At 41.5% G+C, this 24,969-nt stretch overlaps 1 protein-coding gene across 7 annotated transcripts; it reads right to left on the bottom strand.

Moving 5' to 3' along the window:
- Positions 1 to 234: 234 nt before the first annotated feature.
- On the bottom strand, positions 235 to 23,940 carry sun1b (Sad1 and UNC84 domain containing 1b). Of its 7 annotated transcripts, none has more exons than XM_068577892.1 (23): positions 20,486 to 20,740; positions 18,148 to 18,245; positions 10,463 to 10,657; positions 9,610 to 9,884; positions 8,465 to 8,731; positions 8,209 to 8,343; positions 7,814 to 7,942; positions 7,064 to 7,147; positions 6,059 to 6,169; positions 5,798 to 5,917; positions 5,568 to 5,661; positions 5,048 to 5,106; positions 4,382 to 4,584; positions 3,852 to 4,127; positions 3,670 to 3,762; positions 2,945 to 3,048; positions 2,711 to 2,855; positions 2,289 to 2,603; positions 2,078 to 2,162; positions 1,366 to 1,481; positions 634 to 801; positions 461 to 553; positions 235 to 371 (listed from the first exon to the last, which is right to left on the bottom strand). In XM_068577892.1, exons 2-23 carry the CDS (start codon positions 18,228 to 18,230, stop codon positions 255 to 257), a joined length of 3,267 nt encoding a protein of 1,088 aa, XP_068433993.1. In that variant the 5' UTR covers positions 18,231 to 18,245; positions 20,486 to 20,740; the 3' UTR covers positions 235 to 254. The 7 variants fall into 7 exon arrangements, with proteins under 7 accessions (XP_068433993.1, XP_068433992.1, XP_068433996.1 ...); XM_068577891.1 differs by lacking the exon at positions 20,486 to 20,740 and adding an exon at positions 18,696 to 18,770; XM_068577895.1 differs by lacking the exons at positions 18,148 to 18,245; positions 20,486 to 20,740 and adding an exon at positions 23,790 to 23,940.
- Between the last annotated feature and the right edge of the window lie 1,029 nt (positions 23,941 to 24,969).

The following is a 24,969-nucleotide window of genomic DNA, read 5'->3' as shown; positions in this document are numbered from 1 at the left end:
TAGCTTCTTCTCTGGTTCCATTCCTCTTCTATTCCCGATACAGACTTTCCTGTGATTCTTCCAATATTACAAAAACACATGTCCATAATTCAGTCCGGCCACATTCCTTTATCAATCCACAACTTCACCGTCTTCGCGTCATCCGTTCTGACAAGACGAGTAACGCAGAGTCCCCTCCGTTTTAAAGAAGTTGGCGAGAGCTATGTACAGATAGGGCGATATGTCACATACGAGTGAGTATGGCAGAGGTCTGTTTACTGAGGCTGAGGTTCTCCATGAACTCGAAAGCGGTACATGCAGGTGTATTCTGGGTGACCCCAGTTAGATAGCACCCGCACCTCGATGATCTGGAAGGCCCCGTCATTCTGCTCCTGACAGAGAAAAGGGGGAATATTCACAACATGCTGGCAGACAATGACCCGAGTTTTATTTCTAGGTGAGGAGGTCCGTCTTAAGTTACCATAACAGGAAAGCTTTGCAGTGACTCCCCATCTTCCTCATATATGTAGTTTCCCAGCAGCTTCCCTTCTTCCTGGTACTCGTCATCTAGACCCTGTACGAAAACAAACAGTGAAAATAGTTACTCATCCACTGTGTCCAGTTGCAACGCTTTTATTTCAGTAGGTTTCTTACAAAAACAGTGAAGTTGCGTGGGGCGCTGGTGATGTTTCCCGTCGGGGACAGGGCCTTGGGAATGTGCTCCATGCAGAAGGATGTAGGCAGGATCTTCAGGGACAACCGGATCACCAGATAACCCTGAGAGCCTTTGAACGCCCAGCAGTTACCAGGGTACACATCGGGCTAAGGAGGGGAAGGGAGAGGAGAAATGCCAAAGTAAGTTTCATGATAGTAGCCGAGACTTGTGACCAATCACTTTGATCATCTACAAATAATTCATCAACAATAATAATTGTATACTCATATAGTTGATCAACCAAATTAAAAACACCTTCAAATCTTAAACTTTTATAATAAGCTTTCAGGATGCATTAGGCTGGTGAGAAAGTAAACATTTAAATAGGGTTATCTGGCTGTAATTATTCCTCCTGTTCATCCTGGACATTAGAAGGTCTCTTCCTTATGTGTTTTCCCCGTCAGTGACGGGGACAAAAGGCAACGTGGTTTTAGCAGACTGAGTTACTCAAATCAAGTGATTTTTTTTCCAAACAACACAATTCACTCTTTGTGTTTCCCTGCTGATGGGAGGAGTGATTACTGCAGTAAAAAGTTGTTTCAAAGTTCACGTGGGCACCTGACTATTGTTCTAAAATAGGAGTGAAACATTGAGAACCAATCCTTTAACTATCTTTACATAAATCAGTAAAACAGACATTTCTCTCACGGATACCTCCTGGTGAGGCTCACCTGGATGACGACACGTGGCGACTGGGAGAAGTACCAGAGCGGCAGGCCGAACAGACTCATGAGGGCCGTCTTGGTCTCGTACGTCTCAGAGCAGCGAGTGCTGAGAATGCTGCCACCTGAACGCACGCAGAGGTGAAGAGGAAGCGTCAACTTAAATTTAATATCAAATAACTTACCAGTGATTGTAGAATTTGAAATGGAAGTCGAGGGTCAATCACCCTTCACAGTTTGTGTGTATTGTTCCAACTGCTGCGGTTTCCTAATGATTAGGTCATTAGTTTCCTGCCTTGCCTCAAATAAATACATCATCTAATTTGAAATAATTTAATTGTTTACATTTGAATAATGTGACAATTTATTAAAATCATTAATTTTAATAAATATATTAACACACATCAGTTGAAATGCCACGCCTACTATCATTTAAAAATATTGTTGAATATTGTCTGAACTACTCAGCTGCCAGGGCGTCTTAATACCGACGCATTATCATGTAGGTCAACAGACTGCTCACTAACACGCCTCACAATGGAGCCTGAGCTTTTGCTGTTAATACCCTGTTGTCCTCTAGCCTGACTAATGCCTGCACAAACATTACATAAGATAAATAAATACATTAGAGCACAGTGCAGCTAGCTGACACATCTACCCATTAAAGAGTAAAGACCCCGGGTAGACGGGCACTGGTATCAATGTGAGGCTTCTTTCTCACCTCCTGACTCCAGGGCGTAGTCCACCAGGCCAGTTCGATCCTGGGAGTAGAGCCTCAAAGCATTTTGGACAATCAGCTTCACTTGCTGGAGTAGAGACCACATCACAAGAGTTAAAGATTAAATAAGGGCCTCAAACACAAACACAACTTTGAATAGAACTCAGCCTGCACAGCGATGATGATGTTAACAGTAGACATGTTTGCTCATTACCTCTTCTGTCAGTCCCTCAGCAGCAGCACTGTGTTGGACAGTTCCTGCTACAGTCTTAACGATGGTCTGGGCTCGGGACTCGGCCTCACCCAGGGTTTGGGCCCGGTTAAGCTCCAGCTGCAGGGACACGTTTCTCAGGATGCTCAGCTCCAGTGAGGACAGGGTAGCCTGCAGATCAGGTGTGCTCACATAGCGTTCGGACAGCCAGAGGATCAGAGACTCAGGCACCTCTCCCTGCTCGCCACTGCCGTAGAACAGGGCCTGCAACTCCTTACGCACCTGGGAGGACACCTGAGCAGACACCTGGGCAGATATCTGTGAAAAGGACACACAGAACTCTAATGAATAGACATGAATAGAAAACTAAATCACAGCAAAGGCAGATTAAAGGCCAAACAGGAGTCAGTATTTGAGTTACTTACCGTCTCCTGCAGTGTGTCCAGCTGCTCACACTTGCCCTTACATCCCAAGACACCATGCAGGTCTTGTCGGATTTTGGCCAGCTCCATCTCAAGTCTCTGCACCTCGACTAGCAGAGCATCATGGTCCTCCTGCTTCACACCCACACTGAGAGAAAGACAGAATATACGTGTCAGCGTTCATAATATTGAAGAATCAGAAAACACGCATAGCACGTAATACTTTTTTTTTTGTACCTGATAGGCACTATGTCTGCTGCTGAAGAGACAATCTCTTTCTCTCTTTCCTGCTTCTCATGTTCATGATGCTGCTGCTGCTGCTGCTGCTTCTGTTGCACCTTCTAAAGCAAATAATAAAATGTATATGGATCACTAAAAACAGTACAGAAAATACAAACAATGACTTTTTCAAAGCACACACTTTCATTAGATATTTGATCCTGCTCGTTTGCACAAATAGTAAATTTGTTTGGTACAATTGAAATTAACTTTTTTTTAACCCATCATCCTGAAAAACATTGTCTAGTCTAAAGCTTTCTTGTATTATTTCTTGAAAGAAAATGGAAGGTCAGACGTTTTTAAAAAAAAAGCGGAATCATCCAATAAAATTGTAATCAGTGTATCTCTAGTTTGTTGTCAGTGAATAATTACGCTTCATTCTTTGTTTGACTTGCCTGTGTTGTATGTTCCTTGGTAATATTTACAACTTGTCTTCAACTCTTACATTCTGTACTTTGTCATGGATTACAATCTTGTGCCCACTTGCTTTCATGATTAATCTACTTAATTTTGCTTCTACTTCCAAAGACACTAATTAACAATTTTACATTTACATAACAGTTGCAAAAAGTGTGCTGAGCATGTAAAAAAACAACTATCAAAGCATGTAAGATAAATAAGGCATCCGGCAGGTATGTTTTCAAGATGTAGTTTAGTTAAAAAGCAGAAGCTGCTGAAAGTACCTCAGTCTTGGCGGCCAGAGCATTGAGCAGCAACTCTAAAGCTGCCAGCCGTGTTGCCTGACCCTCTTGCTGCTGTTTCTGCTGCTCTGCACTCTTCAAGGAGCAGGAATGAAGAGAAAAAAAAGTGAGTTTCTCGTAGATTTTTGAATAAAAACGTCACCACTGTATCTTCATCTCTTTACCTGTGCTCTGTGCGTGTTCTCCTGCTCCACTTCTCCCTGTAACACACCGAGTCTTTGCTCCAGCAAGGAAGACACCCACAATCCCAGGCTCTCCCTGTCGGTCTGAGTGTGGAGCTGCTCCCTCAGGGTGCTGTAGAGACCCAGAACGTCCCCATGACGCTGCTCCTGCCTCTGGTCGCCCTGCTGGACTCGCTCCCACAGCAGGGTTAGTTGGCGCTCCACACGCTCCAGCCGCTCCAAGTCCATACTTGGGACCGCCACAGGGGGAAGGAACGGCTGAGGAAGAGAAGGTTGGCTTTAATTTATACACAAATAATAATAATTAGGCGAGATAAAAACAGCATGGCATTTTGATTTATCTCTAAAATCAATTTGAGCATTTACCTATAGGTCAAAAATAACTGTGCTCATTGCATATCTTAAGTCAAACATGCTTTAACAGCAAACATCATTTAATAATTTAAACACACACTCACGGTGCTTTCAAATAGTTAACTAGAGTGATTCATTGTTTCATCTTTGTATCTTACTGGTGCCTGTGAGACCGGGGTGGCCGGGGTGAACTCCACAGGACTCTCTGCTGCAGGGACGGGGGGCGAGGCAGGAACCGGAGCCGACGCTGGCACCAAGTTAGACAGGAGGGCGAAGGGAGACGCAGGACGCCACTCGGTTAGGTTTATGGCCGGGAGGTAGGCGAGCAGGGCGGCAGTGGACGGACCCCACAACCAGAACGCTGCATATAGAAAATAGATGAGCTATTGACCATCATTTCAAACACATTTCTGATGGGTTTGAACAAGGTTAATCCGCACTTTTGGAAAGTTAACGCACACTAATAAACTCACAGACGCCAAACAGGCTACAATACAGGTATTAAATGTAAAGTTGCAGTAAAAACAATGCGTCTTGTGTTCAGCAGCTGCACTTAAGTGTTGAAACAAGCACATACTGAATTAAAACAGACTTCAAGGAAAATAAAAATCAAGATTCAAGAGACAAGTATATTAAATTATGGAGTAACTCTCTAGAAGCCCAGAAAGTCTGACCTGAATCTGATACTGATTTGCAGCGTACTCTAAGGATGCGTGCTAGTAAGGATATCTCCTGTCTCTCTAAAGGCTGACCCTTCTCTTTATGTGCACACTAAGTGTGTTACACCTGCTTTAAAATGAAGAGAAAGCTTTTTAAAAACTCACCAAAGAGAAGCAAAAAGGGCAAAAGGAGCAGCAGGAGCCTCCACAGTATGGGAAGGCATCTGAAACAGAGTCACACACTGGTTAGATAGATGCACAACTGACAAGAGTGCATGCTGTTGAATCAAAATGGTCAAAACTAAGAATACAGGCACTGCTATTCGTGACTAGTTACGTTGAATTATTCATCAAAATGCAGTATTTCAAAACATCGGGTAAAAACCTCCATCATGATTGCTGCCATAGCTCTGACAAGTTTGGCTTTACTGGAAAATGTGTGGAATATATGTTTGTTCATTTTAACATTATCATTGCCATTTAAATATTTAACAATCCTAGATCGCTGACTAAAACGATCTCTTCTTAAAAAGCAGTCATTAAATTTGAATGATTTTGAAAAAAATCATTACAGGGACACAAAAAAATAACATAACAATGAGAAAATATCACCTTTGAAAGATCGTTAGCAAACAGTTGCTAAATTACACATCCACCAGGTTTTAAAGGGGGAACGGACTCTTACCGCGTCAGAAAGAAGACATTGAGGAGAGACATGAGAGACACCAGCTGGTACCATCCTGTTGCGAGAAACCAAAGCAGTCCCCTGCCTGCCTTCACTGGACAGATTGAATATGTATAATAAAAAACAAACACATGCAGAACAAGAATGAGAACACATTCAGACCATGTTGCAAAAGAAAGAAGCAGAGAAGACACATTTTTCTAAGAGGAGGAGACCTAAGTGCCACCAACCTGGAGCTGCCAAGAGCATCCAGAAAAACGAAAGGAGCCTGTGCACCACAGACCCAATCCCGTTCCCCAGTGCTTGGCCCGCTCTCACCACACCGTAACCTGGCTGGATGAGAAAGTGACCTGGAAGACAAAGAAAATAAGTAAACTGATTAATTGCAATAAGAGTGGTCTATACCCACAAACAGGTTGAGTTATAGACCTAGCAGTAATGTAGCCGTATATTTACAGACTGTCGTCAACATTAGTAAGGTGCTGGTTAACCTGTGTAAGCTAGGACGCTCCAAAGTGCCCCCGCCAGGCGGCGAGGCCTGGAGGACTGTGTGAGAAGGACGGTGTGCGTCTCTGAATGCTGCTTTCCTTTACAGTCATCGCCTGTGTGCGCCGAAATGATGGATGGCAGGCAAAAGGAATACACAAAAACAAAGGATGCGTGAATGAATAACATTAAGATGGAATACAAGACGAAAAAAAAACATTACAAAATAATTCCATAAATAGCCAAAGCAACAGAAATTGAAATACAAAATTAATAAAGCAACACTAAATCATATGTGAAAATAAGTGGGCCACACCTGCATGCATGTTGCACAATATGCAATCCACTGCATGTGATGTAACACATATGAATGAGACTTTCACTACATTGTAACTGTTTAATTATCAGTCTAATTGTACAGATATGTGGACCTTAATCACCATACTAAGCTAAAGTCTTTTCTATCATCCAAAATTTGGATTACCGTCAGCTGAACAAAGCTGCATTGTGTGTCTCTTGTTTTTTTTAAATTCTTTATATTTCATATATTATTTCTAAATTCAAGAGAAAAGTCCACTATTTGACTATCTGTTTTTTTTAATACGGGTAAAATAAAAATGACCTATACTTTAACTATACTTCTAGAAATGAGCTGCTAAATTATTAATATTAATGTCTGAAAGGATCATCATTTATGTTGGGATTTGGTGTCAAATCGTTCCCTTGAAACAGATTTGGAAGACTAACTTTATTGAAAGAGTCTCAGGCTGCCGAATGGTTAAAGCAATTCACACAACCTGTGCTCACTGGCCCTAACAGAGGTCACGCATATAATTAACTCTGTCAATCACTGATACAACCAGAAAACACCAAGCAGAGTTAGAAAACGTGTGTGTGTGTGTGTGTGTGTGTGTGTGTGTGTGTGTGTGTGTGTGTGTGTGTGTGTGTGTGTGTGTGTGTGTGTGTGTGTGTGTGTGTGTGTGCGTGCGTGTGCGCGTGTGTATGCTTACACAGGGAACCATTGAGTTTGAGATGGGATGAATCTTCGGTCACCAGACCCTTCACATTCATGCTTCCACAGAAACTTGAGTGAGCTGCAACAAATGCACAACACATTTATTTACATTAAAAAAAAAACGTTGCGATAGAAAATGTTGACGATATGAGCAATGGAAGAAGAAGAAGAGCAAATGCACATGTAACGGCAGAGCAGCTTGATGTCATCATGAAGAAAATGAGAATAGATGTGCATGGAAATGGTTAAAGAGGATACATGTTCACAACTGCTAGAAACAAGAATAAAGAAGTGTAAGCTGAGGAAACTCTTCTGCAGCTGTGAAAGAAACAAATTAAATCAGCAGTATACTAGAAATAAACATTGGACAAATGTTTATATTTGAGTCATCAATGAGGTAGTCAGGGTGTATTTTTTAGCTCTGCTTGAGTTTTCATGAAAGTGTACATCTTCTCGCCATCTCATGTGAACTGAAGATGCAACTTGTCATGCGATTGTTTTGTAATTTTTTTTTTTTTTAAATTTGTTTCTAGTATACTAGCTTTTACAGAAATAGAAAGCAACAGTGTGAGAGTGAAGGCCGGATGGACTGAGAAAGAAACGAGGCGTCTTAAACCTTAAACAAAAAAGGAAAGATCTTAAAAAGGAGAGAAATAGTGACAAGAAAGTGTATTAATAGAAGAGCAGCAGAAGAGGTCAGGGGCTGTGACCCTTAACCTCGGCCCTTTGTAGTTACAGTTGGTACCTTTTCCTTCATAGCCATTAGCCCTGTAGCCCATCATCCTCTGGAGAGTGGTCTGCTTAAACAGCCACAATTGTGACAAACTGGAGGACACGCCATGTCTCATCGAGTCCGAAAATGATACAAGGACACCTGGTGACACACCAATCAATGTTAGTCAAAAGCACAGTCGAGGCATCGCTAGAGATACAAAGTAATACAAAGAAAAAATGGAGGTAAGACTGTCTGGGAGAGAAACGACAGGATGCTACGGAAAGCCCGGTGAGAGGAAAGGTAATACATGTGAAATAGACCATGAAACTCAGGAGAAAATTGCCACTGCAAAAGAAAAAAGAAAAATGAAAAACTAAAGGATGATGGGTGAAGAAAAGAGTAAAGAACCTCTCTTGTTTTTGTACCTTTTCCTGAATGGCTCTTGGCCCGTGAACCCAGCCATAGCACATTGTTGAAGAGCAGGGTGACTAGGGACACAATGGGGGCCAGAGCTCGTTTGCTGTAGCGCACACAGGTGTTAGACATGGTCACCAGGACACCTGGAGAGAGGCGCCACGACCCATTAAATTCTCCTCATCAAAACATATTGGCGATTTCACCTTCAAGCTTTTGAACAGCATTTTAAATACGATATTTCACTCCAACGCAACAGTTTCTCACCTGTCTTGTTTCTTCGACTCCTGTCTCTGGAGTATATGCTTGTGAAAGGTGACAAGGACGAAGAGAAGACGCCGCCTGAGGAAGCTTCTGCAGCCTGAGATGATGATGATAATGATGATGAAGACTGTGTGATAGGGGAGTCCGTTGTCTGAGAGTGAAAAGAACAGTCTTTGCAGACGTATCCATTGGTGAGTGAGGTGTGGGACTTTGACGCACTGGCATCGCCGTTGACATTTGACGACCTGTGGTCGTTGCTGGAGCTCCTCCCTGAGAGAGAGGACAGCATGTACACAGGAAAATAAGTTGCAACGCAATAAACACACTCTGAAACTGTTATTTGTGTCAAGCAATAGTAAAGACATTACTAAGCAAGTATTGTATTGCTTCATTTGTTACAAAGTGGAATAGTAAATACATAGTGTTGAAGAAAATATTACGATCTTTTACTTTCGTGAAAGTATTAATCCATAATCTGAACTATTGCAAAACCAAGTACTCGCTTAGTAGACAAAATGGGCCATGCCTGCGTTACTTTAATACATAATATACTGCTGCATTTAATGTTGTAGTTGCCTGCTTTCGAGAACATTTTACTCATTTTATGTACCGTTGGCTGGGTTAGTTTACTATATAACAATGCTGGCATTAAATATTTAAGATTACATGGTTTTAATAATATGCATGGCACTGCCAAATAAATCAATAAAATAAATATGGTTTTTAAGTTCAAATAGTATAAAAATAAAATGTTCAACTCAGAAATTCATGCAGATCAATAGTTTATTGTTATTAATGATATATTTCACTCTTGATTAATTACTTTCTTGCTACTTTTGAAACCAGATATCAAGGATCGCAAATGTTAGGTCAACAAAGCTAGATAGCCCGAAGAGAAACTGAACGAGTAAAACTTGCTGTGTGAGCTAGGCTAAAGGAATTGCTGTGGGAAAGTCTCTCTTGCATAAATAACACTGTTTGTATCCTGTTAATGAAAACCAAGATTAACCAACGAAATAAACAACATTTTAAAATAAGGGAATTTTCTGGTGTAAAGTTAAGTTATATATTCTGCATGAGGGAATTCAATAAAACATGCTCAAATAACAGTTCCTTTGTGGTGGAATATACAATTTTTATCAACTGACCCCAGTGTCCATCCACAGAAGTAGAAGTGGTGGTTGTGGTGACGGTGCGTTGTCTCAGGTGTGACTGGTCCAGGATGGAGGTGAGCAAAGCGGCATCCGACGCTGTGTTGCCTTCATGAATGATGATACTGCTGCTGCTGCTGCTGCTGCTGCTGTTGTTGTTTATCGGGGTATTTGCAGCTGAGAAGGAGAGTGTTTTCCTCGGTGTGGCGGCTTGGCTTAAGGATAAAGACAGTGAGCTGGAACTGGATTGCTGCTTTTTACTCCGCAGCGTCCTGTGAGAGCAGAACATGGAGAAGAGTTTTGTCGCATGTAAACAAGTACGGCTGAGGCATGTTAACACCACCATAAAGATAGACACTGTAAGTCTGCGCCAATGCCTATACATTTACAGCCTTGAGCACCTTAAGGCTACATCCACAAAAATACGTTTTGAAACATCATTTTTAAAAAGGAAACCAATCTCTGTCCACACGGTCATTTCAGCATAGTTCACATCCATATCAACACACTTGAAAATGAATATCATTGACCATTAATAATATAAATTACTTGTTGTCGGTTCTTACACTCGTAGCTCTGCTAGTGCTTGAAATCTCTGTTGTACTAGAGAGCATTTATACTTTTGTTCTTTCAGTTTCTTTCAGTTTTCAGTTTCTTTGTTGGCAGCAATGCACTAAAGGCTGGTTTCAGGACCAACATTTATCAAAAAGAATTGAAGAATTTGAATTATTAGGGAGAAAACTTTCAAAATAAAGCATGTTGTATCTCTTTTCTATACGGCAGAGCTACGTGCTCCACACTCGATTTAATTGCTTTCTTAGTTGCTGCTAGTATCCATTCCTGGTCTCACCGTGTTTCTCTCTTGGTGCTGGTGTAGCTGCTGCTATTGCTGTGGTTATGGGAGTAATCAGCCAGGGTCTCCTTGTCATAGTGACCGGCACCCATCTGCAGACGCAGGCTCCGTCGTGACATCCTGGGCGACTCGTACACGGCAGCAATCTGGTGCTCCTTCTCAAAATCTAGTGCTGCTGTGGAGTAGCTGGAGCTGAGAGAGACAGGAAGGAGGAGTGGAGCAGAAAGTTAAAAAGTGGAGACAACAAACCGGCTGCGAGCAACTCCAAACTCAAATCAATACATGGGTATGTCCTGCACTATTCCTAATTTGTGCACCATCTTCAGAGAGGCTTTCTTTTCAAACAAAAAATAAACAAAATGCAGGAACAGACAGTCTGTGTAGAGAGCTGTGATGCTGTTGTTCTCTGCAACTGGCTGTGGGCCTAGAAGGAAGTGACTCACTCACAAGGGAGGGAGAAAACAAGACAAAAGAATAGGCCCAGTGTGTTTCTAAAAGTAAAATTAAAGAAAGGAAAAAAAAGCCACATAAACATCCCAAAGTATGCACAAATAGGCCGAATAAAATTCTACTCCACTCACTGCATTCGAAAGCCAACTGTAAGTAGAAACAGATCATGAATGTTGTAAATTTCTAGTTTGCCACACCACTATGACTCAGATGGCCACACCCACCTGGCAGAGTCAAGGCCAACATTCAGACACAACTAACAGGCAACCGGGTGGCGAAATTCAGTGAAACCATAATACAAATATATGTATATGATCCCTTCTAGCTGGTGCAAACAAACAAAGCTAAAAACCACCATGTCTTTGCCCTCTCTCTATACTGTGGTAAAAGCAGGTACAATTTTAGAGGTAAAATAAAATCAATCTCTGATTTAATATTCATTTGTGTTTAATGATAGCTTACAATATTTGTATTGTGTGATCAGTTATAATAACACAAACTGAAATGACCGAACACTGCTACAGTTGGCAGGCAGTACACTCCTTAGCATGTGGCTCATCTAGGTCAGGCAGAATTACTAGATGTGCACAGGAGGGTGGATGAAAAGGAGGGGCAAAGTACTTTATCTGTCGCTGGAGGACAGAGAACAAACTTCCTGTTAGGCGCTTGAAAAGGAGGGACCTTCGCTGTATAAACAATAGCCGTTTGGTTAAAGGCACAAGCACAAAGTCCCTGACGGTGGTTCTTGCTCAGCAGTGACAGAGTCTTTTACACTGGTCAAACTACACTGAGCAATATCAACAGTACAGTGCATTTTGCTCTCTGGCCCTCCCTCTAGCTTTAAACCCTGAGGCTTACACACCGAGAGCCAATTATGTGCTTTCACCCTCACACCGCCGCCTGCTCCAACAAGCTTTTCTCTGAATACATGACCAGTGAAGCAGCTCTTAGTTAGCTACCATAACTGCACATGTTTAAGATCAGAATCATTGCTCGTATCTGTGGAATACACTTGTTTTTCTAGTAAAAACACCACACTATTTCTATTTGTTCCAACCCTAGTAGACTATCATAGTCTTTTCTGTTTATTGGAACCCTCTCGACATGTCTCACTGTCCAACCAGAAAGATATTTTTGAGAGGAAAAATGTGTCGAAGATATGGTGATTTAAAACCTGTCCAAACTGTGCAATTATTTCTGTGTGCTTCTGTACCTGGCGGGACATGTTTCTGTGTAACACACCCCTCTCCTGACAGTCACATACCTACAAAAAAGATATCTCACCCAGAAGGCATGCTGGCGGTATCAAGCAGACCATATATCTCTGGAGGACCCTGGAGGCAACTCCTAGGCTATACACAGGTGGGCCACATATCCACAAAACAATCAACTTTCCATCACATATACGTCACTGTTTGTCCAATTCAAATTTGACTTTCAAATCAAGGAAAATAGCAGCAGGGAGGCACAGTTTGTTTTTGTGTTTGCTTTGAGTGCAGAGTTTCCAACTAAAAAGACAATTAAACTCGCTCCAGTGGGCCCTTAATACCACTATTTTATTAACAAACTAATCAGTTTGCAAAATACAGCTACAGAGTTTCTAAACGTGCTTCCAGGTTAAATCCTAAACCTAACTAGCCTTACTATGTATGTGGTATGTCTTCATGTGTATACAAACAAACACATGCAACATAGTTTTTCATACCAGGACCTATATTAGTAATGTTACTAATGAATCCAGAACTAACGGAGCACCTGGGGTGTTGAAGACCTGTGAATAGCAGGGTGTGTGCGCGTGAAAAAAAAACAAAAAACAGACTAATGTCTGTCTGTCTGTCTGTCTGTCTGTCTGTCTGTCTGTCTGTCTGTCTGTCTAGCCAACAGCCAGGAGCAATTGTTAATGTAGCACTCTGCTCTACCTGGCTAATCAGGAGCAGTCACATAGATCTTTATTTGAACAACACAAGCACCACAAACCTATCTGGTTTTCACAAAATTAGGAATGTGCCTCTCCATGTGGCGCTGGCGGTCACACAGTCCTATGACAAACCAAAACAATGTTTAACACTTAGCGACTGTTAAGATCCCTGCCTGCCTCATCGGAAGCTGTAAACCATATTCAATTAGTGAGCAAACTCTTTTCAGATGTTCTGGGTCGCCAGATTCATCGGTGTGCTGCTCTCTCTCGGCGCTACCACGGCCCACACTGATAAAAATAGAGATGGACACTGTGCTTTCAGAACTGAGTAAAAAAGACACAGCTAGAGAGAGAGAAAGAGAAAGAGAGAGAAAAGAGAGTATGGAGAAAGAATATACTTCCATCCTGGCATTCAGCTTCCTGGAATCTCTCCTTACATAACACTAAAGCTTTGATACTCTTCCCACACTCGGTGGGCACAGCCGGCTTTCTTACAAGACACAACTACACAGAACATCTGAGCAGGTAGTATTCTACATTTTAGTAGCTTACGTTGTGCTATTTACAACAGAATATTGTGCACAGTGACATGAGCATGAAGGATAGGGCTCAACGTTGGTGGGAATCAGCTGCCTGATATCAAACAATTGTCAACTCATTACACTGTTCCCATCTTCAGTCTGACATTGTCTCTACCCTCCAAGTTCCTCCATGACAAAGAAAACATCACTTTAGTAACATCACTTCTAGCGAGTCTACACCTCCACTACCATGTTTGTTCGCTGCCACTAAAAGGACTTGCCACCCACCCGCCTTCTGCCTGCTTTGCATGGTCTGTGCTAAAAAAAAAAAAAGAGCACCCATCACAAAGCACATAGAATGGACACAAGGAGATCTCCGGTTCACATGCAAGGACAACGCAGAGGATCTGTACCAAATCTGTAAAACAAAAAGTACTTACTTTGTTAACTAAATAAACGTTAACCAAATAAAAACAATTAAATTGTTGATTTCTTTCTTTGCATCCACAGCGAACAAAACTAAACAAAAGCTAAAAAATAAAAAACAAACAAACAAACTGATCTTATGATCAAACCTAATCAGCAGCTCTTGGATTAAAGTCTACTGTTGGCCACCGTTTGTAGTCTCAAACATACACATTTTTCAGAGATTATAGAAACCACGTGGATTGTAAATCTCCACTTCAAAACCACAAGCCCTGTCAAATGCTTTCCAGAAAGCCAGCACACTCAGACGCAAAAAAAGGTTCTCACAAGACGAGGGGCGTGTTGTTCCCAGTTACATTTTTCGGAGCAAGCTATTGAAAAATATTCATTAGTTAGCCGTTAGTGTGTACTGCATGACAGATCTATGACACCCTCTACCAATAAATCAGTAATCTATAAAAAAAAAAAATTTTTTTTTTTGGTTGGCTCTATAATCCAATCTTAACTACATATATTTGTGTTGAACTCAGCACAGATGATACATGATATGGGAATACTGTAAGCACAAGCAGAAAGAGTCTTAGGTCTTCATAGGTTGGCTCACTATCAACACCAAATCATTTTAGAGACTTGAGATGCTGTTTGGTTGAAGTAAACAGAGTATTTTGTCCCTTATTCCCAACAATTAATTTTACTCTCCTCCCTACAGAGACCCTGCTGTGTTTACTAAAATTATGCTGCATTTGTTTATCTTGCAGAAATTCAGCTAAAAAGAGAAATCTGGGGAAAATCCCAAATCAGGCACAAACGTTGCACACTCTGTCTTCGTGTTTCCTCAAACCGTTACAGAACGACTTTCCCCCTGAGGTGCTGAGGCCTATATTTACCAGAGGCCAGGAACTGGGAGCCTGGAACAGAGCGAAGAGCCTTCGAATTTCCATCCAACTATCTCTGGGTGGGTAGAATTTGGCACTGTGATTAGGATCGCTCCAGCCCACCCTCATGTTCCCTCCTACGGAAACCACTTTCCTTCTGCCCACACTCTTCCCCCCCTCCCTATGGTGTCCTTCGCTCGCCACGTTATAGCACTATAATGTGCCATTTCATGTTGGCGTATGGTTGCCAGGGAGACCACTCCAAACAGCTGCCTGGCTCAAGAGCGACTGATCGGTAGCAGAGGCTGGACATGTTAGCATCTCCAACAGACAGATGCTGGGACACCAGCGAACACAAGCCTGGCGGATGCAGAAACAGAAATGCTTCCGACATCTGAAACATCTCCATGTGTGCTTTATGCATGCGAGCAGACACGTTCGGCTTTTTATAATTCGTCACGGATCTGTTCATTGGAGTAGTAACAGTTTGAAAAGCAGAGACGGTTAAAGAAATGTCTGTGTTATCGTGGGTTTGGCCAACCAAAAAGAAGTGACATCAGCACAGTATGGCTCCAGCTGCTGTCATTCGCTTGGCCCTCGCCCAGTGTTGCATGAACTGAAATACACTCAGACCAGATGTCAGAACAACTGTGACAGCGGCGTGAACAAAACCTGTCCAACTGGCATCGCTGAACCTTGTGTTGTAGAGTGTGATTTACAAAAGAGAAACTGTATTTTGATATGCTCCCTCTCATATTTATGGAAACTGCTTTAAAAAGTGACACTATAAATGAGTGGATACAATTTTTAAAAAAAAGCTCTTTTAACCAGCTTTTAAAGCTTGAATAACAACACGGCTGTGTTTCTGTTTGCACTTCTACAGATCTTTGAAAGATGGGAGGTTGAGTTTGTACATTTTCTACCTCTTATCTCTCATACAATAGTTTATTTTTTACATCAGTTATCAGCTGCCTCTCTTCCCAGACCACATGCTGCTCCTTACTATTGTCAAACTTCAGCTATCACTTGTGGGGTGAAAAACACCCCAGCCCCAGTGACCCACTTCCACCTTCATAAAATATGAAGGGTCTGTGTTAGTCCATACATGGCACACATGGCACACACACACACACCTGCTTTTAGTGAAGAGATGAGCACATCCTGCCAGTATCCAGCTCTTTTAACTCTTGGAAGACAGAGAGTAAACAACCACTGTGCCACTTCCAGCTGGGATGCAAATCGCAAAGCTTTATTGATGCAGTAACTTTCAGAATTCTAGGTGTGTTTTTGTATAAAATATAAAAATGTGTCCCTCAATGTATAAAATATCAATTATATCCAACCGAGGTTGGTGGTCCACATTGTAACGGTCTCTCTCTGGTATGTGGACAGAAATCTCTCTCTCTCCCTCTCCCTCTCTCCCTCCCTCTCTCCCTCTCTCTCTCTCCCTCCCGCTCTCTCCCTCTCGCTCTCTCCCTCTCGCTCTCTCCCTCTCGCTCTCTCCCTCTCGCTCTCTTTCCCCCTCTCAAAAAACGTGTCACTGCCCTTTGAGTTGTGACAACAGATGGGCCAACGGTTTCTGTCACCTGACTCCGTCAGTCTTTGAACTGCTCTCTTGTATTCACTGTGGGCCACAGACACTACAGACTCTGATGGGTTCATATTGCTAAACTTTGGAGAGAAAAAAAGCAAATATAGTGTATATTGTCTTGGCTGTGCTGCTATTTACTTAAAGACAGAGACAAAAACATGCAACTAACCACTTTCAGTTAGCCAATATACATTTTGTTACATTTGTTTCTCTAGAGCTGAGAATCATTAGACACTCAGCTGCAGCACACAGAGGCTATTCAACACCACAGGTCTATCAACAAGCTGGTCAAGAAGCACAAACTATTAGTCTAATCCTGGGATCAAGGCCACGGTTGTGACTGAGGTTCATTAATAGCTTCTCAGCTGACAGCATTCAAGGGAACGAGATTAGCTTGTTTCAGCTTTTCAATTTACCTGGCAGATTCCAGCGGGGTGTCAAACAAGCTTTTGCACATATATCTACCTTCGCCTCAGTCTAGTGTGTGACTCATTAGACTAGTTTTTACATTACTGGTATGCACTTAGTGTGCGACAAAGCTGACCTGAAATCCTGAGGATGTTATGAAGGGTTTATTTAACCATTTATGTCACCATACAACAAACCAGCTGCTCTACATATCAACATAAAAATCACCCAACAGGCAATTTCCCCACTGTGTGTGCATCAATGCCATTCACACAACCTATACAACTATAAGAGCTGGTGACATAATAAATACAGAATGCAACTAAAATAACTGTCACTTTAAAGACACTCTGGCCTGAACTTGTTCAGCTGGACAGGAAATATGCTGACTGCAGTTCTTGCAATGCGCTCTGCAACAAACACCTGGAAATATGATGGGGTCTTTGGACAAGACACTGTTGTACCCTCATTTAGGTGATGGGAGGCCTTTACTTCCAAAAGTCATGCAATAACGCTCAACTTCCCTAAAGTCAAAAAGTGAGTTAAGCATGGGGTAAGCGTCAATTAATTGTTTGCCCTACACACCCGTTCTCTGTTCTCACAGCATCAAAGACAACAGCATTCCTCCACATGCACAGACCTTCCTAGTGAAGTACCGACCACACCCATGGTATGAGCTGTGATGAGGAGCCCAAAAAATAATACATGGAGGAGTAGCTTGAATAGACGAGTAGAAGTTGGTGTTACAGGAATGGTACGTATTGTGTAACCAAAACTGCCTTTAACTTCTCAAAAGCTGAAGTTGGCAAATTTGATCTAATATTATAGTAAAAGTACAGAGAAATCTAAGACCCTGCTCTGCTTTTACCCTGTGCAAGGCCCTCAAATTCCCCACTTAGTATACAAACACACACCAACTGACTCATGAGGCTGAGTCATCAAAACCACAGGATTTTTTTGGTTTAAAAAAAAGAAAAGAAAAAGAGCTTACAAACCTCTGCTGGTTAAAAAAAACAATAATGTCATTAAAAGTATACTTAAACATTTCATACTGGGATTGTTTTTGTTATCAGTTTCCAACCTAACTGGGAAACAGGGATGGACTATCAGAGCAAGCTGCTTCCTAAAAACAACATACAGTCGGCTCATTGCGCTTTAAGATTTTGTCTTTTAACAGAAAACCAGCCCCAGCAGTGAATGTAAAACAACCTGGCATAAATTGACAGCCTAGAACCCTTTCATAATTCTGCACTGACATGACATGAGTAAGCTGACAAGAGTTAACATATTATCATTAAGTTGGAGAGCACTCAATAGCATAATTTTCAGAGAAAAACCAAGACCGGAGAGCAAATGGATTATAGTAGCTGGTTGACATTCTGAGTTCGTTCTACCTGCAGACACAAACGACAGGCAGGGTGTAACTGAAATACCATAGGCCTGACTGTTTGATGCTGCAACCAGCATACTGCAGCACAGCACTGAGGTCTCACCTGAGAGAGTAGGTATAGCCGGTGTTCTCTGGAGCACACTGTGGTGGCGTGTATGTGTGCAGTTGGGAAAAATCCATGGTCATTCTTCTTTGTTTAGGCTGCAAGAATCAGGATGCAAGGGATTGGACTCTTTGAGCCAAATCGGACACGTTTACGGGGATAACAACAAGCACAAACAAACCAATCGTACAAACTCACACAAACGCATGCATTGCCTTGTTCAGCCTGTCTCTTTCAGACAACTTAATATATCTAATGAGCTCAAGAGCTGCCACTGTGTTAACCAGTCATTTAAAAATTGATTGTGAAGCGCATCTACACATTAAATACAATACAGCACTGGTAAATTCCCTGCCTCTTCCCTGATCAATTCTAGCGTGGTTCACTGAGCTGCTCTCCAACAATCTCAACCGCTGGTTACTGCTACGCTGAGCAACTGTGTCAGAAAGTCCAGCAGGCCCTAATGAGGACAGCAGGCTGGACATTCCTTTTCCTTAGGAACACAACTAGGCTACTGTGGTTCTGACAGCGCACGAGCATTGGCCGACCTCTTCCTGCATGTTGGCTCTGGCTGGATGTTGACGAAGCTGTAATGAATGACTCGTCTCCTCTCCTCCGGTCGGCAACTGACAGAAATGGCTGGTAGAAACAGGACAGAGACCACGACGATCCTCACTCCCGTTATATTAAGTAGACTCCTCACCAGAGCAGTTACTTCTACTGTGACTGCTTGGTTAAGCTCCACACAGAGAATGAGCAGTATTATGAAACCAAGTGAAACAGCAAGGGGTGGGGCTGAGTTTTAGGCAATGGGCGGGAAACAACTGCTCTGAGGGCTTGTCATGGGGAAACTGGCATTATGGAAACAAGCTGTGCAAATACTGTTACCATAATACACTCAACTGCCAGTTCATTGGTGCACCTTGCTAAAACTAATGCAGCTCAATACAACACTTCTAAAAATCAAAAAAAAAAACTGTACATTGTAACCTCCATGAAGGTAGGATACATTGAAGGACTGTATTATACTGCATTAGTTTAAGTAAGTTGTACCTACTAAGGGCAAGTGGCCGTACATTTTCAGCCAAAACTGCAGAGCATATCCAGGTAAAACTTTAATTACTTTTGTCAGTTTGCATAAAGGTTTCAACCCTTGCTCTAGCTTACATACTCCTACTCCAACTTCTGATAATGCAGAAACAACGGGACAAATAAAAACAGATGGCTTTTCCTAAAATCCTCCTCCAAATTCCCAACCCTTAATCTTAATCATGTTTCAAATCTGCGTCCAAGTCTCCAAGCTGAAAAGACGGATAAACAGAAACAAATATCCAAAAGCCAAGGGGACTACTTTAATTCAGCTTGGATTAGTTTTATTTTGACTCGACAACTGGTGAATCATGATGCCAGTGCTTAATGTGGGCACTCCAGAATGGTAAACCAGACGGCTCCATTTCAACAGTCCAACAACCGCAGAATTTAGGATAAGGCAGAGTATAGTGTAAGACTGGTGTTCTTAATAAAACATCTGTATCTGTAGATGGTATTTGGCTATATTTTTCCAGAATTGTGATACAATGTCATCTTGTGCTCATAACTCAGGAGACAGGTTCAACAACAACAGGACATGCGTTCATCCTACTAACACACACACACACACACACACACACACACACACACACACACACACACACACACACACACACACACACACACACACACACACACACACACACACACACACACACACACACACACACACACACACACACACACACACACACACACACACACAAAATGCAACACAGGGACACCTGTCCCACAGAGCTGCACTTCTCCTCGCACGTTTGTCTTGCTGGCTTCTTTACGCACACTACGAGTGTCAAACCAGTGTTTCAGACAGGCGACGTTTAAAAACACACATTCAGTTTATTAATAACTGCACGTAGGGTCCAGGCAAATGACATATAAGCCCCGTTACTGTCTCACATTGCCCGGTGCTAAATTTAGACGTCATGTATTTAAACAACACGAAAGCACTGGCTTACAGACTTGAGGAAAGAAGCGCTATTGTCATGTCTTATCATACTGGCTCTATTTACATCTATCAGTCAAAACGACGTACTCTTAATAACACAGGCGATACATTGTTATTGTCTGCTATGTCGCAGCTGTGAAATATTCACCCATGAAAAAATAAGGCCTGAGATTGCGTTAGTTGTGGGCAAAGGAGCTCAGCAATGACACAATAAACATGGATGAGACGAAACGACCCATTCACAACAGAACATCGTATTAAGATTAACGCAGGGGAGGTTATCGTAACATGTCAACTTGCCCGCGTGGTTAGAGTCCATGTATGTTATTATTCTTTCAAAGAGCGTAATCCAAAGGGAAACGATCCAAACATTACGATCACGAAAGATGCGCAAACTTCTGTCAGCATCCCGAGGAACGGAAACCAAAAGATGATCTATCGCTGCGGACCCACAGATCCTAAACGTTATTTGTCTGGTAAAAAAAAAATAAAGTTTGCCAGTAGCTTGAGAGTGTTATGCTAGTGCACAACAAGCAGATTTCCAAAATGGCTTCCCGGTCGTAACAAAGCCAGAAGGATCTCTGCCGAGCTGATCCTCCCACTCCCGGCCCTCTATTGTCGGCCAGTGCGCACACTTTAAATCTATTGGAGGAAAGAAGCATCGCTACGACGACCAGCACCGGCCTGCTGCCTGAGCTCCTGCACTGAGAGAGATCCCACTATTGTTTAAGTTGACATTGAGCCCCTGGGAGAGAGTTCAACTGAAAGTAAAGGCCTTTGTATCACATCTGCCACCAAAACAACCTTAAAACACATTTCTGAAATCCTGAATGGTCGTTGATATACCACTCATAATGTATTATTGGTATGTAATATGTGTATGTGCATGCACGAATTAAACTATTATGCATTATCATTATGATTTTTATTGTCATAATTTATCTTTAAGACCACATATAATCATTATGAAATACATGTTAAGCAACCAATTGTATTGATCAATCATGTGCAAGATCAGAGATGGTAAGCCAGTGTCATATCCTGCCATGCTTAATTGCTGGGACATATTCAGGAATTTTAATAACGTGAGGCTATGAGATTAAATCACACTGGAAACAACCCTTCCTCAAAAACAAAGTCTGTAAAAATGTTCTAGTCATTTTAATTGTTCCGATTATGCTTGAAAACTTTGAAATGGTGTTTTCTGTAAAACAAAAAAGCCCTATAAAAAAGGTCTGAACCATAAACTCTGTGTTCCCACCATGTAAAAGTTTCCCCTCGTTCCAAAACATTCAGAGACTATGGCCTCAGTGGTCCTGTCTGGTTTATTTCATCTTATTTGAGACCGATCCAAAGCTGAAACAAACTTGCAACAGCTAATTCTTGGAATGCAGCAATAGGTAAGTTGCTGTCAGTTAAGTTGCCGTCAGTATTGTTGCAGCATAGATACAAATATTTTAAAATGGGATTTGATCAAAGAACAAGTGCTCCAATGCAATGTACATTAAGTTATTACAATGTTCTCTCTATTCTTTAAGTCAAGATGAAACCAAACAATGAACGCTCTCGGAACACTACTCACATAAAAGTTAATAGGAGACAATTTAGTGTGTTATACTGCTTATATTATTCACAGAAGTCTGCAAGTTTATAGACTTGTAATCCAAGATCTCTTAATTAAAATTGGGCAACTTTTACTAAAAGCTGAATTAAAGTCATAAATTAAATAAGTGTTCAGATGAATTAGTATTGGTTGTGAAAGCCAGATAAGCACTATATATGTCAGCACAATATGTAATATATATTTAATATATGTTTATTAAAATATGGTTTGCGGCAAGGCGCCATCTGCTGGACAGCAGTCTGTACGTGTCATTAAGAGATGGACTTTGGATCAGATCTTACTGATCTGAGACCTTACATAAGGCAGGCTAACTTTCTGCCAAATACTAAACAATGAGAGTGTTCACACCCTGTTCAGCATAGATAAGACCTTTATGAATAAAAATCTGTGTTTTAGATTAGCAAACTAGTGGTGAAATACGTATTCAAATCCTTTACGCAAGTAAAAGTACCAATATCACAGCAAAAAAAAAGTACTCAAAGTAATAGCATTCCATTGAACATCTTTAAGTAAAATATCAACATAAATATCATCAGCACACTCACATATTAGGTAGTTTAGTCCAGTGGTTAAGGATGGGCCCCCTCCAAACGTTGGCTCTGTTATATTTAACATGTAATATCTCCATGTTATTTAGTATGCAAGGAAAACATAGTGCGTGTCAAATGCAGTACATTCCAAAACTACCAGGAAGTTCTACATTCTGGTCACATTTTGCAGTATGCAAACCAGCATGGTTTTCTGTCTATTCTAAGCCCACAATCCTCTATGCAGGAGATACATGAACCAGAAGGTCAAAGTTCATGGTGCATTGTTATGGCAAAGTAGTATGTACTGTTTGCATGCATGGGCAGCTACATACTAAGAGCAAAATGAAAAAAAGGATGTGATTTTTTAGAGAAAAAGCATGCACAATACCAGACCACAAAATCAACGTAGCTAAACGGAAGATCATTCATCAGCAATCATTAATGTTATTCTTTACACCTGTGCCTTTCTTACGGTGACATGTCAAAATATCCATGAAAAACCCATATATGTCTCAAATGGTTAATTAATAACAGAGGAAAGAAGAAAAAACTAAAGCATGAAACAAAATTCCCTAGCAATTTATGTTTTTTTTTCTTTAAGCAGGTGCTTTCCTGTACAGTGTCACAAGGCAACATGGTTGACATTGCTTTATCATGCGTTTTATAAAACATTAATCTGAAAAATGGCCTAACCCGTGTACAGCTCTAAGATGTAGCTATGTATTGGAGGCCAAAATAGAGTAGAAGTCGGAAGTTGCACAAAAAGGAAAGTACCTCAAAATACTAAATGAATGAGTCGATTTGCAAGTTCCTGCCTCATTTCAAGTTCTCGAACAATATGCCCTTCGGTCCTCTGTGTCTGCCTAGGACCAGGGGGACAGTTTGCTGACTTAACAAAAAACGTTTTGTTAAAGAAGAACATGCCGGAAGCAAATATTACTGCCGCGAAACAAAATGTTTGAGTCTCCCCCATTAAAACCAGGGCGGAAGAGTACTAGAGTGCAGCCCATTGCTTCGCATGGATGCTCTGACTTTTCTGAAGTGCAAGGAAATCGTTACAACAGGCAGGATAGCGTTGGAAGTTAAAATACGATTTATTAAAAGACAATTAGATAGCTAATGGCTAAGCCTTCCCATCACTTCAGTGTGGCCTGTTTAATGAGTCCGTAGAAAAGCTGCCTAATGACCAATACAATAGCTTAACTTAGCCTCTTGCTACTGCACTGCTTAGTGGTCAGTGGAAAAAAAAACACAAACAGAGTCGGTCTCCTGGCTTTTTTTATGTGCCTCTACTTGTTTTTTTGTTTTTCTAGTAATCATTCCTCAAACATACGAACAGTCCCAAAATCAGAAAAAAAAGTGACGCTTGCTATCAGCAAATTTAAATTGTGGCCTCTCCTGACAGTTAAGGATAGCACGTGTGGATTAATACAGAAGATAAACTACTCACACGTAGACTCTGACGCTGGCGACGGTCAAATGTGTGTTTCCTGAAGTTAGTAAGCGCTACGTCCAATTCGTTAGAGCTCCACAAGCAGTCGCAAACTTACTCCCTTGAAAAGAAGACCCTATTCCAACGTTCGCCTTTCCCGCACACACGGTCATAGTTTCCGTTGCGACAGTAACGTCACGTGGGTTAATCCTTATATGGTCAAAATGACCATATATGGGATCTGTCAAACTGCCGCTTGAAACCAGTTTCAAACCCCATGCTGGAAACTGACTATCAATATAAAACAGCACCACTTAGTGGCCACTGACACACAATACAAAAATACAAGTGGATTAATTAAAAAACTAATTGCTATACTACCACAACTACTTGTAGTAAGCTTTCGTACGGCCACTACTGCTGGCCAATCTCTTATGTCCTCTTGTATTGTGAATCCTAAATAACAGTGGCAAAATGTGTTGTTTGGTAGTACTTTGAGAACCCTGTAGACCAGAAATAACTGAGTCTGTAGGCAGCCAGTGAAAACCTGAAATACCTGACACCCGCCATTTGTGGAATGATCCGATATGAGCCCATTGTCCTTGAGATCACATGACTCCATTATGTGAAATATTTTTGCCTGAGCCAAGTTATCTGCTCTGTCTTTCTTTTCTTAGTGTGTAGGGAGCTGTAAGTTGTGTGTTTGTCTTCAGTCACTGACAATGAAAATCATAGTTTTTCTAATGTGTATGTCATACCTTCTTCCTGTGAAGACTAAAGACATGGACCGATGTAAGTAAATTAAACACTACAATTCTGGAGGACATCGGTCATGATAGTGAGCTATTTGTAGTTTGGCTAGTCTTGGTTTCTGTTGACTGTTTTTCTCTTTAATAGACGCCTATTGTGAAAGTTGTCTAACAACAGCACGAGGTATATGATAAAGTATTCTACTATATTTTCATAAGCGTAAGAAAAGGTTGGAATTAAAAACTTGTTTTTATTATTTCCTTTGACAGAGATTGAGAAAGCCATGAAGGACGCCCCAGCTGAAAGCAGACAGACATTAGTGGAGAACCTCATCAGTGGGGGGGTGTGTAAGAAACTGTTGTCCTACAAACATGACCACGTCTCTCTGGAACAAATGACAGCTTCCTGCATGCACTTGTTAGGTAAGATCAGGAGGAAGTGACAGTGG

The sequence above is a fragment of the Clinocottus analis genome, unplaced genomic scaffold (genome assembly GCF_023055335.1).
Source record: "Clinocottus analis isolate CAN_PGR_092001 unplaced genomic scaffold, fCliAna1.0.p SCAF_16, whole genome shotgun sequence".
NCBI classification, from domain to species: Eukaryota; Metazoa; Chordata; class Actinopteri; order Perciformes; family Cottidae; genus Clinocottus; species Clinocottus analis.
The sequence above is the reverse complement of the archived record's forward strand: the minus strand, read 5'-3'. Positions and strand labels throughout refer to the sequence as shown.